This window comes from Schistocerca piceifrons, chromosome 2 (genome assembly GCF_021461385.2).
Source record: "Schistocerca piceifrons isolate TAMUIC-IGC-003096 chromosome 2, iqSchPice1.1, whole genome shotgun sequence".
Classification (NCBI taxonomy): domain Eukaryota; kingdom Metazoa; phylum Arthropoda; class Insecta; order Orthoptera; family Acrididae; genus Schistocerca; species Schistocerca piceifrons.
In genome coordinates, this window is record NC_060139.1 from 795,292,605 (window position 1) to 795,308,855 (window position 16,251).

At 42.4% G+C, this 16,251-nt stretch overlaps 1 protein-coding gene across 1 annotated transcript in view; it reads left to right on the forward strand.

Annotated features, from left to right (window-relative positions):
* The window catches only part of LOC124776783 (S-adenosylmethionine mitochondrial carrier protein homolog), a 63,526-nt gene that overhangs the window by 30,589 nt on the left and 16,686 nt on the right, over positions 1–16,251 (forward strand). The window contains exon 4 of the mRNA XM_047251921.1: positions 11,908–12,178. Within this exon, the coding sequence (XP_047107877.1) occupies positions 11,908–12,178 (271 nt within the window). The remainder of the gene's footprint in view (positions 1–11,907; positions 12,179–16,251) is intronic.

Sequence of the window (16,251 nt, forward strand, 5' to 3'; positions counted from 1 at the left end):
TCTACAAACTCCGTAGAATTACAAATTAATAATTTACATACCCTCCAATGGTGTCTATGTGTATGCCTTTACATTGACATCTTATCATGTCTTCAGGGTGCTTCACTTTTTTATTCAGGCAGTGTTTTTGTAATTCCCTTTCAGGCAGTGTATTTTTAATTCTCTGAATTCCATCTGGTGCACAATGGTTATTTCATTAGTGAAAAATTACAGAAGCTTATGACAGGGACTCTTATCTGATGTAATGTTTTGTGTCTCTCTCTCTCTCTCTTTTGGTTCTGCTTTTGTGTGCATGTTTGCTATTGCAAGTCTATTTTAGCTGTTGTCAGTAATTTTGCTTCTTAAACAGCAAAACTTGTCTGTTGCTTATTATGTTTATTTCCTAATATAATCCCTTCATCTTACCTGATTTAATTTGACTGTACTCCATTACCTTTGTTCACTTTTTTTGGTGTTCATCTTATAACCACTTTTCAAGACACCATCTATTCCAGGGTCGGCCATGGCGCCAAAACTGCAGAATGTGCTGCATGCATGTGGTCCAAGGCTCAGCACTATTCGTAACATCTCAGCTTTGCTTATTTCTTCTTGGAACTGATCGCAACTGCGCAATATTTCATTTTGCAGTGCAATGCAGCACTGTTTCTTTTGGCATTTGGTGTGCACGTTTTGATCAGCACAGCTTTCTTCAGTTTGGCAGAATGGTGCCGTCAGCATTTTGTTTGTGATATAAAGAAAATTCACAGCTCAAGTGGCTGTTTGCACAAAGAGAGGCAGTCTAGTGATCTATCATTATAAACCTTTAAAAATTTCTGGGTGTCACAGAAGAGAAGGATGAGAATTCTCAATATCTATTATGCAGCTGCTTAATCAACAGGTACTGAAAATTTGCTATGGAACAGCATTATAAAACAATGAAAGAGCAAAAGATTATAACAGTTGACGGATGGCTGGTATGGGATTTGTTGTTTTGTACATCAAGAGGCAGTCTGTGCTAATTTGTAGATCGAGCACCTGGTATGAATAGTAAATACTCTGAAGTCGCAAACATTATTCTCCAGTCAGTTACAACAGTTTTTGAAGGAAATGCCTTAAGATAATGGAGATATTAAATATTACTGCAAAGTATGTTGGTTAAGTCAAGGAACATACCTGGAATGAAGTTTTGAATCAAGATCCACTATTGTATAATTTATGAAGGAAAAAGGAAAACAGAAATAAAAATTAGAAAGTCTGGAATGGATTGCAGTCCCTGAATTTTAAGCAGACACTGCCCTCAGAAAGATGTTGCAAGAGGAGAAACAACTTATTTCTGATTTGGCAGAGATGCATTTAAAATGAAAATCACATTGTGGAGAGGACAACTTTTGACAAAAAACACTGTCCACGTCCCTAAGCTCACTGACATGGTGTGGAAAGAATTAGAAGAATAGTTTTTGAACTGTATTATGGGCACTGCCAATCTTAGATCTATTTTTGAGCTGTGTTTGAGACCATTTGCCATTTCGGTTGAGACCACTCCTGTCAAGTGCAGATGGAATTGACTGATTTGCAGTGTACAAGCGGCATCCAATAAGTAAGTCCCTATTTTATAAAGAAACATTACACACAATACATAGCGCTGAAATAATATTATTGACATTGTACAGTGCTTCTGTTTCTTTTCTACATAGTTGCCATATTTTTCCAAGCATTTTTCATAAAGTGACACAGTTTTTTCCAAACGAGTGTTGTGCCAGGTCGAGACCTGTGCACATAACCACCTGTTCACTGTTGATATACCTTTATCATCAGTGTTGAAGTGGTTACTTCCTAGATGACCTTTCAGTTGAGGAAACATTTGAAAATCACTTTGGGCAAGGCCTGGTGAACATGGAGTATGCGGGAAAACTTCCCAATTGAATCTTCTGAGCTCCGTGTAAGTCATTCAAGCTGTATGATGCTGAGATTGTCATGAAGGAAGAGAACTTTTACAAGGCAAAAGTCCTGGACATTTTCTCTTAATGGCAGCTCACAGATTCCTCAAAACAAGCACAAGATCTGATACAACACTATTTTGGATAAAACATGTGTCACATTACCAAAAATGCTTTGAAAAACATGGTGACTATGCAGAAAAGAAACAGAAGCATTTACAATCTCAAAAAAATATTTCAACATGATAAATTTTATGTAGTGTTTTTTTATAAAATAAGGAAACTTACTTATTGAACAGCCCTCATAATTCTCGTTTAAAAGAGAAATTATTTTGCGTTAAAACTGTCCAGAAGCTCTACATTGTTTTCCTCAGGAAGAGTTTCTATGTCTCGATAATGAGGTTGCAAATATGATTAAACATGTCAATGAACATATGTACATGAGTGGCTTTTTTCGATTATGAAACTAAAAACTCACAATTACGTGGCAGCCTGAGTGACGAAAATCTGGGAACTGTCTGTATCTGTCCATAGGGCAGCTTTCTGTACTACATATAATTTCAGCACATCAACTATGTATTTAAACAATGGAATCTCCAGGTCAGTATAAAGAGAGTAAGGAAAAGGTAAGTTGCTACTTACTGTAAAGATGGCATGTTAAGTTGCAGACAGGCACAACTAAAAGACAGTTATACGAGGGTCGGTCAAAAAGTAATGCCTCCCATTTTTTTTCTACTTAAAGAAATTAAGTTAAGTGAAAAATTTGAATTTGGCGCCATTCCTCAAACCTTCTTCTGCAATCCACTGCAGTAGTAACTTTCTGTGTCAACAGGTGGCAGCACAGCAGAAGTTTGTAAGATGGCCGACATCGATGTTCGTTTGAGACAGCGTTGTGTGATTGAATTCTTGAATGCAGAAGGTGAAACGCCCATACGCATTCATGAAAGACTGAAGAAGGTGTATGGTGTTGTGACAGTGGATGTCAGCACTGTTAGACGATGGGTTCGTCGTTGTAAGGAAGCTGAAGGGCAAACACCGTTGACTGACGAAAAGCGGAGCGGCAGGCCGGTGAGTGCAGTGACTCCACACAACATTCAGCAAGTTGATGACATCATTCGTGGTGACCGTCTGCAGATGAAGTGTGTCGCATTATTTCTCTTAGTAAAGGCAGTGTGATCACGATTATTAAACAATTGGGGTACTCAAAAGTTTGTGCACGGTGGGTTCCAAGAATGTTAACCGATCAGAATAAAGAGGCAAGGAAAACAATCGCCTCCCAACACTTGCAGCACTTCCGTTTGGAGGGAGATGAGTTTCTGAAAAAAATTGTGACCGGGGACGAAACATGGGTGCATTTTTTTGAACCCGAATCAAAGAGGCAGTCAATGGAGTGGCGTCACACAAGCTCGCCGAGGAAGAAAAAATTCAAAACTGTGCGATCGGCAGGGAAAGTTATGGCAACAGTTTTCTGGGATACAGAGGGTGTGATTCTGGTTGATTTTTTGGAGCAGGGATGCACAATAAATTCTGTTCAATACGTCACAACCCTCAACAAACTTAAAGCACGTCTTCAGCGAGTTCGCCCAACAAAATCAATGGCAGATGTTCTTCTTTTGCATGACAATGCAAGACCACACACCAGTCGTCACACCTCTGACGAGATTGTCAAAATTGGATGGGAAGTTTTGCCTCATCCCCCATACAGCCCTGACCTGGCACCATCAGACTTCCATCTGTTCGGGCCACTAAAAGAAGCTCATCGTGGGATTCATTTTGAAGATGAGGAGGCCGTCAAAACATCCGTGCGTCAATGGCTTAGGAAGCAGAGCTGTGATTTTTACCGTGCTGGGATACATGCCCTTGTTCAAAGATGGACCAAAACTGTAGAGATGGGCGGAGATTACATTGAAAAATGACAAAATGATCCTCAATGTTGTGGTTTTCAACCTATGTAATTGCATTTAAATTTCCTGACAATTAAACGTAGAAAAAAAAATAGGAGGCATTACTTTTTGACTGACCCTCGTACATTAGCTTTCATCCTCAGTGTTTGTCAGAAAAAGAAAAAGAAACACACACACACACACACACACACACACACACACACACACACACAGTCATTCACACAAGCAAGCACACCTCACACACGCAACCGCCATCTCTGGCAGCTTGTACCGGAATTGGCAATCTGGTCTGAGCTGCCGGAGACAGCGATCATGTATGTATGAGGTGTGCTTTCTTGTGTGAATGAATGATGTAGGCTTTGGCCAAAAGCTAATATGTAAGTATCTTTTAGTTGCAACTTAATATGTCTCTTAATGATAAGTAACAATCTATCTTCTCCTTACACTGCAAATATATGTAAATAATACTGAAAATATGTTTTGTTTGTGATCTATGTTCTTGAGAAATATGAAGGTAAGCTACATGCAAGCCATTCAGTGTCCTTTACACAACTGTGTTACCATGCAACACATTCCAGTTTCCATCACACTTTTCCCTTTCACCCTTTTTCCTGCTCAGGTAGTGTGCATGTGCTTTCTGGTGACAGAGATCTGCACATATGCAAGAGCTCCACAGCCATGCAAAATTCTTGGCCTTCCCTTATCTATTTTGTTCAACTTATCTTCCAAGTCTTCTGCCACTTCAGACAGATCCCTTTCCGAATTTCTCCTTGGTTTCCTTTATTGTTTGTGCAGTGTACACATTGAATGGCAAGGGGAGAGACTACAGTACTGCCTCAGTCTATTTTGATTACTGCCTCCTTTCATAATCTTAAGACTCTTATAGCTGAGTGGTAGATAGCATTTGCTCCCTGTTATCTACATCTACATATGCACTCCCCCAGTTAGCTTTGTCAAAAGCTCTCTCTCCAATTCTACAAATGCTATAAACATAGGTTTGCCTGTTGGCATTCTATGTTCTACGAGAAGTCAGGGGGTCAGTATTGCCTCTCATATTCCTGCAGTTCTCCAGAATCCAAATTGTTCTCTCCTCCATTTGGCTTTTAGTGGTTTTTACAGTCTTCTGTAAATAATTGTGGTTAGTATCCTGCAAAAAAGGTTTATTAAACTGATCATGTGGTATTATTCATATTCTGTCTTCAGCGGCATCCCCGATAGAGTACTTAAGCGCCTGCCTCTCGCTCAGCCAGCCAGTCTAATGTTGCGTACGTCTCAGGACAACGCCTCGCCTTAGACAGCGTATTTACTTTCATTTTTTGTTTAGGAGTGGATGTGATTGTCTAGTTAGGTTTTCTTGACTCTGTTGTCTCGTTCTTGTTGTTGTCATAAGATCCTTTGTTGGTCGTGTCCGTCCTCTCCTTTGTGTAGTTGTTCGCGGGACACTCCGCCGCGTTTTCCATCACTTCAACCCCGCGACCATTCCGGTCGCCGCTACAACATTTTGGCGACAAGGTAAACTGTGGTCATTGTTGGTATGGAGGTAAAGTTGGTCTGTCTGCTGGAGCAACAGCAGTAGCTCATGTAGCAGCAGCAGCTCCAGTTAGACATCATACAAAAGTTGCTGCAGTTGCTAACGGACAAAGTCGATGCCCAGGACACCAGCTTCAGAGTCCTCGGGTGTCCGATGCTTTCCCACATCCGCCATCATTTCCACCGTTTAATGATGCTAACGAGGACTGGGAAACCTACTTACATCGGCTGAAACAACATTTCAGGCTTTTCAAGTTACGGACGATTCCTTGCAGCGGTCATTGTTTTTGTCTTGGGCCTCCCCGGACACGTTCCTCCTCCTCCACAAGTTGGCACCGTTATCCGATCCTGTGGCTCTCTCTTTTCAGGAGATCTGCCTTTCGCTGACAAACTATTATTCCCAACGTCACCATGTGGTCGCCTCTCGGCTGGAGTTCCACCAGTACCATAAACAGCCTGGTCAATCGTATTGTTCCTGGGTCACAGACTTGCAGGATCTCTGCTGTCGATGCAATTTTATGTGCACCAATCAACAGTGTAAGGCTTTGTATGGAGACTCCCTGATCCGGGATGTGGTGGTTCAGCTGGCTCCTCATCCTGAAGTCCGTACCGCAGCATTGAAACTCGACAACCCCTCTTTGGAAGAGATTCTCTGCATTGCCCACTCCTTTGAAATTGTTCAAGCGGCTAATGAGCATCTTACGGCGCGACTACAGTTGGTGGCGATCGCGGCGTCATGGTGGGTTCCGCCCTCACGGCGTCGACAAGGCCCGGCCGACAAAGGCCAGCACCGTCGGGACTCCTCGTTGTCCGACGTCTCTATGGCATAGGCGCCTTCGGTCGGCCCTCGTCGCCGGTCACACGGCCCACTTCCATCTTGCCCACAGTGCTTTACTGCACATTTGTGGGCTGATTGTCCCCACTGCTGGAAAACGTGCATGCTGTGTAACAAGGAGGGCCACATCCAATCGGTTTGTCGTAGTCGCTCGACTCACTCCAGTCCTGCCCCTCGTGGGCCTCAAGATACAATCCATGCTGTGTAATTGGTCGTCCCACAGGATGACCCATCAGTGTGGAAGCTTTTCCTCACACTCCGCATTTTCACTGAGGATGTCAGTTTTCAGGTTGACACTGGGGCCACCGTCTCCCTGATCAATATGATGACATATACCCTGCTGGGCTCTCATGCATTGTCGCCTCCCTCTCATTTTGCTCACCTACGGAGACAGTTCCATTCCCCTTTGTGGGCAGTTCATCGTCCAGGCGATGTACAAGCGTGTTCCCCGGCTCCTTACCCTCTTTGTCGTCGACCATCCATCGGTTTCGAATATTTTTGGCCTGGATGCGTTTCAGCTGTTTGGCTTTTCAATTTCCGATGAAGTTAAGGTTGTTTCCACAGCTGTTCCCTTTCAGGACTTGGACAGTCTGTGCTCTGCTTTTGCGTAATTGTTTGCACCGGACCTCAGATGTGCTTCCGGCTTTCGGGCGCACATCACCCTACGGCCGGATGCACAGCCTCGCTTTTTCTGGGCCTGGCCCCCTCCGGTGGCCTTACGGTCAGTGGTCAAGCAGGAACTTGATTAGCACCAGGCCGCTGGGGTGCTGGAGCCTGTAACTTACAGTGCATGGGCGACACCACTGGTGGTCATACAGAAACCCAATGGGTCCCTTTGGCTGTGTGGGGACTTCGGCACTACAGTCAATGCTCAGTCCGTTGTTGACCCTTACCCCATTCCCCGACAGGAAGACCTTCTTGCCAAGCTTGCCAGGGGAGAGTATTTTTCCAAGAACAACCTGGCTGAGGCATACCACCACTTGCCCTTGGATGCCAAATCTCAGAACATCATGGTTATCAACACGCCTTTCGGATTGTACAAGTACAAGCACCATCCCTTTTGTGTCTTTTCGGCGCTGGCCATTTTCCAGTGATTCCTGGAGCAGCTTACACAGCCTATCCCTGCCTGTGTGAATTATCTGGTTGACATCTTGGTCATCGGGTGTTCCCGCCAGGAACATTTGCAAAACCTCAGCGCCTTATTTCACGCTCTACAGTCCGCTGGTTTACGCAGTCGGTTGGACAAGTGTTGTTTTTTTTTCAGCAGGAGGTGGAATGCTTAGGCCAATGGCTTAGCAAAGATGGCATTTGCCCTTCAGGTCGGGTCGTAATGTCGTGGCCATTGAGGCCCTTCCTCATCCCAAAGACTTATCTGAACTCCAGGTGTTTTTGGGCAAGGTTACTTATTACTTAAAGTTCTTGCCCCAGGCTGCCTCCATTGCTCAACCCCTCAATCACTTGCATTGCAAAGGGGTACCTTTTGACTGGACTCCTGCTTGTGACCAGGCTTTTCTCCACTTAAAGGCGATGCTGAAGTCCGCCCCTTGCCTTACTCCCTTTTCTCTGGGCCGCCCCTTGGTTGTGGCGGCTGATGTGTCGGCTTATAGCATTGGGGCCATCCTTGCACACCGAGATGCCGATGGCTCCGAACAGCCCATCGCTTATGCCTCTAAGATGTTGACCCCAGCACAACGGAACTACTCCCAGATTGAAAAGAGGCTTTGGCGATCGTGTTCGCTGTCCAAAACTTTCACACCTATCTCTTTGGGGCCAAGTTCACCCTCCTGACGGACCATAAACCCTTGATTACACTTTTTGGACCCCACTTTCACCTTCCAGAGTGGACGGCTCAACGTCTCCAGCACTGGGCATGGTTTTTACGTAATTACACTTACACCATCCGGTATAAGCCCACCGCCCACCATGCTAACGCAGATGCTTTGTCACGTCTCCCAGCAGGCCCTGACCCTGTATTTGACCAACAGGAGGTCCTCTGCTTTCACATTGATTCCGCCCACCAGGATGCACTGGACGGTCTGCCTCTTATGGCTGCTCACATGGCTGCGGCTACCCACCGCGACCCTGTCTTGCGGCAGGTTCTCAACTACGTGGTCCACGGGTGGCTGTCCTACGTTACTCGTCGAATGCAGTCCGATTTCAGCCCCTGGCACCACCTGTCCCACAGGCTCTCCGTAGTCAATGATGTCCTTCTGTTGGCCACGGAGTCAGATGCCCGTCGGGTGGTCATCCCTCCGGAATTGTGGCTTGGTGCTCGGTTTGTTACACCACGGGCACTGGGTATATCCCGTATGAAAGTTTTGGCTCGCCGGCATGTGTATTGGCCCAGCATCGATGGCGATATTGAGCGCCTGGTCCGTGGGTGCATTGTCAGTGAGCATCACCACGTGAGTCCCCCTCAGTCATTTGCACCCTGGCCTATGCCTCGCCGGCCCTGGGATCACATCCATATCAATTTTGCGGGCCCCTTTTTGGGGTCCATGTGGTTACTCATCGTTGATGCCTACTCCAAATACCCATATGTTGTCGGAATGGCATCCACCACCACAGAGGCTACACTCACAGCCCTGGCCCAGGTTCTCGCAATCGAGGGTCTGCCACACACATTGGTCTCTAATAATGGTCCCCAAATCATGGCATCCTCCTTCCACGACTTCTGTCAGGCCAACGGTATCAAACATACCCGTAGCGCCCCTTTCCACCCTTTGTCCAATGGCGCAGTGGAGAGGCTTGTCCGCACTCTTAAACAACAGTTGACTAAGGCAGTCGACACATATCCAACCATGTCAGCCCTCACCCTGTTTTTGAGCACCTATTGCACTGCACCAATTGACAGATGCAGTCCGGCAGAGCTCCTTCATGGGCGACAGCCATGGACCCAGCTCCATTTGCTGATGTCATCCTCCTCCTGCCCGCCCCCACTCCCGGCCCTTGCAGCGATATGCCCCTGGCAAGGCTGTGTGGGCCCGTGCGTATGGGCTCCAGGTGGGTTGGACACACACCATGGTCGTCGCAGCCCATGAGCGGCATGTGACGTCAGTGCAGACATCAAAAGGATTGGAGCGCCCGGCTCCTCTTCCTACTGCTGCCCACCTCGACACTGTCCGGGGCGTTTCTGCCCCTACATGCAAGTTTCAGGGGGGAGGGATCTGGTACCGTGCACCACGGTATTTGAATCCCCGCCAGACGTCATGGACATCGAAGACCCCTAGAGGTCTCTGCACCGTTGCGCCATAAGCTGTGGTGGCGCGAGCCTCCTGGCCCACATTTAGCGTGAGGGCGCCACAGTGGAACACGTGGTTGCAGCGGTGAATAGCGGCGTCCCCAACTACTTAAGCATTTGCCTCTCACTCAGCCAGCCAGTGTAACATTGTGTACGTCTCAGGACATATTGCCTCGCCTTAGACAGCATATTTATTTTCGTGTTTTGTTTACGAATGGAGATGGTTGTCTAGTTAGGTTTTCTTGACTGTTGTCTTGTTCTTGTTGTTGTCATAAGGTCCTTCTTTGGTCATGTCCATCCTCTCCATTGTGTTGTTCGCAGGCTGCTCAGCGGGTCCCGCCGCATTTTCCGTCACTTCAACCACACGACCGTTCCGGTCGCCGAACACAACAAAGACTACATCGATGCAACCTTCTATGCACTGTTTAGTCTGAGATACAAATCCCTGTTGTTTGAGAGAAGTCATTTCCAGTATTTCTGGCAGTTGATGTTGGGTGCCTGTGTGCCAACAGTTGGAGGAAACAATCCTGCATTGGTGTTGTCATACAAGGACGACCACTGTGAGGTCTATTATTCACATTTCTCATCTTGTTGTGTATGACCTGCTGAAAGTAAAGCCACTATCCTTATTCTATCAAAGTGTTGTATTCCTCTACATGGCATGTTACTGCAGTGCTGAACACAAACTGAACAAAGCTGTTGTTGATACTGGACTGTTCACAGTATGCCACTGCGGCTGGGCATTTAAGATGACTAGGAAATGGTCGGTAATAAACATCATCCAGTATATGGGCTCTAACTGGATAATGCATGGTCAATGAGACCTCATGTATCATAGACTACATTTTATGATAATATTCCAAACTTTTGTTGAGCAGTGTATCTTATCCAGATTAGTACATGATGGAAGTTCAGAAAGTACCTATACAATAAAAACACATGTTCAAACTTCAGAATGACTAAATGAAAATAATATAGTTGAATTAAATTTAACAGTAATAAAACTAGTTCAGTTGTTACTTATATGATTAGCATTCTTTGTAAAATCCAACAGATTAGAAAGACTGACCTAATAAAAAAATCATAGTTTAGTTTCAAAAAGAAATTGATTGATATCTGAGCTTTTAAGCACTCTCTGAAATAAGTTGAATGTTTTAACACTATCGTACTTGGCATCTCTTTGAGCAAAAAATATGTCTTTTTAGTGTCAGTGTATATTATTCTTTAGTCTAGTGTCATGATTGTGGACAGCTGAGTTCCTGTCATGGCGAGCATTGTTACAATAAAGCACATGAGCTAAAATAAGTATTGAGAAGTAGTAAGTATTCCCAGTTGCCTGAACAATTTATGAAAGAAGTTTATGGGGCTCATTTTAAAATGACTCTTAATTCCTCTTTTCAGAGCAAAACAATCCCTTTCGAAAAGAGAATAAAATCAGTTGCTCTTGGCTGGTAGATGCATGTAAATACTTACAAAACAGGAACACTACAGGAAACCAACTTAAAGCTCATTTTATGACTACTTCTGATCACTCCATAACCACAGCTGTACTTCACAAGCACCTTTATGACAGGTGCATGCATGCTAAGAAACCAGAAAAAAGTGCTTCAGTGGTGGTAGTAAATCCTCTCTACAAATGAGTACTAATTTTTTTTTTTTTTTAGGTAGTGATATTCAACACATATTTATGTGTAGAGAACCTAGAACATTACTATCCATTCAGTATTGCTAAAAGAGATTTAAATAAGCTAACCAGATGTTGGAGTAGCACACAAATAAAAAATGAAGTGGCCAGTGTTTTCTCCCGTCTCAGTTAAGCATGATTGACTGCAATCAACACTATAAGAGTGATAAAATGCATACAACTAAGAACTGATTTGGTCCAGTTCCTTTTTAACAGCATACCTTTCATCACTAGTCTTATAGTAGTGTTAGTGGTGTCATATTCCAGTTTATAGATAGACTGAAACATGTCTTATTCAACTTTTGTGGAGATTTGTTTAGAAGCAACAGTCATAACATTGTCATTTCAACAACATATGGTTTATCCATAACTCTTGTCCACTTGTTAGTAGTCAATGCACATTACAACTTCTTATTACTTAATGTAAACTTCTGTTTCTAAGTTGATAGCAAGTTTGGTTATTTGTCGTACATCAATTTAAGGTGAACCATCTTATACCCCTTGCTTCATAAATTCTTGCCAATATTCATATCAAATGATTCAATACCGTACTGTCACTAATGGGTATAAAATATGTAAATTCCTAAGTTTTCCATCTAAACAAAGGATATTTCATATTTAAAAGACCCTATCTGTGGCTCATTGAATCTGTGCCAGGTATCGTATTTGTATCTCAATCTGTGACAGTTATCTTCAAAAAGAGTTTTTTTTTTCCTTGTAAAAAAAAAAAAAGAAAAAGAAAAAAATAAACCAGCAATTTCACAGTAAATAACATTTTGTATACACTCCATTTGCAGGTCTCTTGCCTTGTTAAAGTGCCAACTGAAATTTTCAAGCAACGACAACAAGCTTCTATGCAAAATTCATCCTTGTTGTCCATGTGGCGCCACATCTATGCCAAGGAAGGCTTTATGGGATTCTACAGAGGCTTTGCTAGTACAGTTGTCCGGGAGATCCCATTCTCCGTTGTGCAGTTCCCTATCTGGGAATTTTTTAAGCTGAGCCTCAGAGAAATAAAGGGTGATGAACTTAACCCTGCAGAAAAGGCACTCTGTGGAGCATTTGCAGGTAAACTGTTAATTAATTACTGAATACTGTAAGGTTGCATGGATCTAAAGACTAACTATGTTTTCTAATCTTGAAGTCTAAATTAATTCAAGTTGTCATTATTTACATTGGGGCATGAGCCCAACGTGTTTCTAGACAATTACTCTTGCCACTTATTTTTAAGTTGCCCATTTTATCTCTCTCTCTCTCTCTCTCTGTCTGTCTGTCTGTCTGTCTGTGTGTTTGTGTGTGTGTGTGTGTGGGGGGGGGGTTAGTTCGTCTTGTATTTGTCATTTGATCTCCATGTTCTTTCACCATCTCTGGTATTGTTTTATCACTTAAATTATATGCTGAATTTTGAGTTCTGTAAAAACTCTTCATTTCTTTTCTTATCCGTGTAGCTGTGTCTCGCTAACATCACAAAAATCATTCCATTAATAGTAGTTCTCACTACCATGCAGCAAACCAAGTAATGTTATTACTTTATAACATTTAATCAGGGTTTCTTTGTGAACTTTCTTTGTGTTTGCTGTAGACTACTGCAGAAATAATTACTAGCATTCAATATATTCTCTTTTTCTTTGTTTGAACCTTGTGTGATCTTCAAGTATTTGAAAGTTAACTTGTTTAATTATATTACTTATTTTGATTCTAACCCTTAGTGGTTCAGGTCCTAAAAAGCCATAATCTTTTTCTCAGTACCAGAGATCTAAATATTTTGTTATTTTATTGTAACCATCATGATCATCATCTCCATCTCTTACCTTCAATAAAGATAAAGGGCACACTGTCCACTCAATTACACGAGAGTGAGTCAAATGAAAACCTTAAACATTTTATTTATTGTGCAGAAGTGGTACAAAGCTGTATCACTTTTCAACATAATCTCCCCCACGCTCAATGCGAGTCCTCCAGTGCTTACAAAGTGCATAAATTCCTTTAAAAAAAATTCTTTCGGTAGTCCACACAACCACTCATGCACCGCATGGCGTACCACTTCATTAGAACGGAACTTCTTTCCTCCCATTGCGCTCTTTGGGTGGTCCAAACATATGGAAATCACTTGGGGCAAGGTCTGGTGAGTATGGTGGATGAGGAAGACTCTCAAAATGCATGTCTGTGATTGTTGCAGCTGTTGTACGGGTAGTGTGGGGCCTTGCATTGCCATGTTGAAAAAGACACCTGCTGACAGCAATCCATGTCACTTTGATTTGAATGCGGGCCCCAGATGATTTTTTAGATCTTTGTATGATGCACTGGTGACAGTGGTCCCTCTAGGCATGTAATGCTCCAAAATGACGCCTTTTTCGTCCCAAAAGAGAGTCAGTATAACCTTCCCTGCTGATGGTTCTGTTCGAAACTTCTTTGGTTTTGGTGATGAGGAATGGCGCCATTCCTTGCTTGCTCTCTTCCTTTCCGGTTGGTGGAAGTGAACCCAGGTTTCGTCCCCAGTAACGATTCTTGCAAGGAAGTCATCACCTTCTCGTTCAAAGGGCCAAAGAAGTTCTTCACAAGCATCAACACGTCATTCTCTCATTTCAGGAGTCAACTGCCATGGCACCCACCTTGCAGACACTTTGTGAAATTGGAGCACATGATGCACAATGTGGTGTGCTGATCTGTGACTAATCTGTAAACATGCTGCAATGTCATTCACTGTCACTCGGCAGTTTTCCTTCACTATGGCTTCAACTGCTGCAATGTTCTGTAAAGTCAGAACTCGTTGATCCTGACCTGGACGAGGAGCATCTTCCAGTGAAGTCACACCATTTGCGAACTTCCTACTCCATTCGTAGACTTGCTGTTGTCACAAACATGCATCACCATACTGAACCTTCATTTGTTGATGAATTTCAATAGGTTTCACACCTTCACTACGCAAAAACTGAATAACAGAACGCTGTTCTTCCTTGGTGCAAGTCACAAGTGGGGCGGCCATCTTTGTACTGATAGTGCGACGGTATATGTGCATATGCACTATGCTGCCACCTACAGGCCTTTCTGTACACTGTTTGTTGCACACTTACCATCTTACAGGATAACGACACAAAATTTTGATTTGTTATTACAAATTTAAGGTTTTCTTTTGACTCACCCTTGTATGTTTTATATTAGTCATTGCTGAACTCAGACTAGATGCTTTTCAGATCAAAGCAGCCTCATCCAAGTAGTTGGCTTTGGAATTGCCTGCTACTATCCACAATCTGTTTAAGATTTTCATGTAGCACTTTTCAGTGGACAGATGGTAAATATTCTATAATTGTCATCTATCCTGGGATGTCAGGAACTCTGGCTTCAAATGACTGGACTTAAGTTATATCATGTATTTATGCAGTGAATGGGTTCTGGCTTTAAGTATAGAATCAAATAATATTAATGTGACTAAAAGTTTTAGGTATGTAGTAACAAATGGTGTTTGCAATAACTGTAAAGGGGAAATGGAGAAGTTAAACAAATGATTAAAAAGTGTACAGCTAGCTGTTAATGTTCTGAGTAAAATATCACTGACCTTAGAAACAAAAGTTATAAGCTACAAACAAAAGTTTCAAGCAATATCTGAAGCAATTTACCTGGAGAAATTTGATACAGAAAACTCATGTGCACATACATCAGTGAAAAGTAACAATAAACAGTGCATAAACAATCCAGAGTCTCTTACCAGTGACAACAATGGCTAAAAGTGTGTAAACTGTTCAAACGTGCTTTCCAGTGTAAACAATGGGTGAAAGTGCATAAATAATTAAAAATTGTTTCAGTTTAACTTGAAATACCCAACAAAGTTATTAAAAATTGCCACATTCTCAGGAATACTTATTAAATAAACCTAATCTCGTGGGCACAAACAGCTTCAGTGTGCTATCAGAAAGTACCACTAGCAAGGTTGTAAATGTTGAAGTGAACATTCCACGGAGTGTGAAGTTCAAAACAAAATGGAAAATTTGTAAAACTGATTTCAGGAGCAGTCATAGATAATGGGCAAAGAAATGTGGCTTTTCTAATGGATAACCCTGATAGAAAGCTAAGTAGCAGTTTTCAGAACATGAACATGGATTTTCATGCAACTAGCATAGTGAAATCCAGCTTAAAAGACGAAAAAGACTGTTCTTGTGATAATACCTTATTGGCATGACTTGATCTTTACTTTATTGTTAACAAATAGATCCATAAAACAAATATTACAATCAAACAATTAAGCTTCACTTTGGATATTAGTAGACTAGACAAAAATTTGTACATTGAATATGGTGAGCTTCTAAATTGCATGGAAAAGAAATAATGTGTTTGGAGAAAAAATAAATTATAACTGAATAGTAAGAAAAATTCTTGCTGAAAGGAAATAGTTAAAGAGTAAAGGAGACTACCCACCGAATAGCAAAAGGGTGGAGTCGTCGAGAGGCACACACAAAAGAGAATGAAAACTTTGCTAACTTTCAGAAGGAATCCTTTGACAAGCAGGAAAACAAGTGCATGCCCATCTTTGATTCTCACACACATAGAGGATTTAAGGCAAAATAATTGGGTGTAATAGAAAAAGTGAATTTGAGTGCAGTTAATCACAGTTTTATTCGTGACAGTAACTAGCTGCACATGTGCCTTGTTGTGGAATGAAGTTAAAAATTGAGTAAATCAAATGTAAGCGGTAAAATAACCATATATTATTGTCATGATATGGCAGCTGATGGCATAGAAAATTTAATTTTGTCACTAGAACAATGTGACAGACAGTCTTTGCACAGCTAAGTTAACAGCCATAATGAACGTGACAACGGTTTGTTGAAACCAACCACATACAATTCTGGGCACTGCAGATGAGAACATACCTCAAGGTGTTTTTGGTTCCCATTTTCAGCACTGGTATAACTTATAGAAAGACCTTTAATTTAGTTTTGGCCCTTTTCATCTCTTCCTGCTTAAATGCCATCATGAATTTTCCAGTACCCCCCCTTGTCTCTGTTTTCCAGTTGTAAATCTTTTCATTATTGCTTAAGACGCATTTCTCATACCTTCCCCAATTCATTATCTCATTCATAATTTTTCTAGATGATTATTTTTTCTATATTATAACTTGATGTACCATAAGGTTCCACAACACT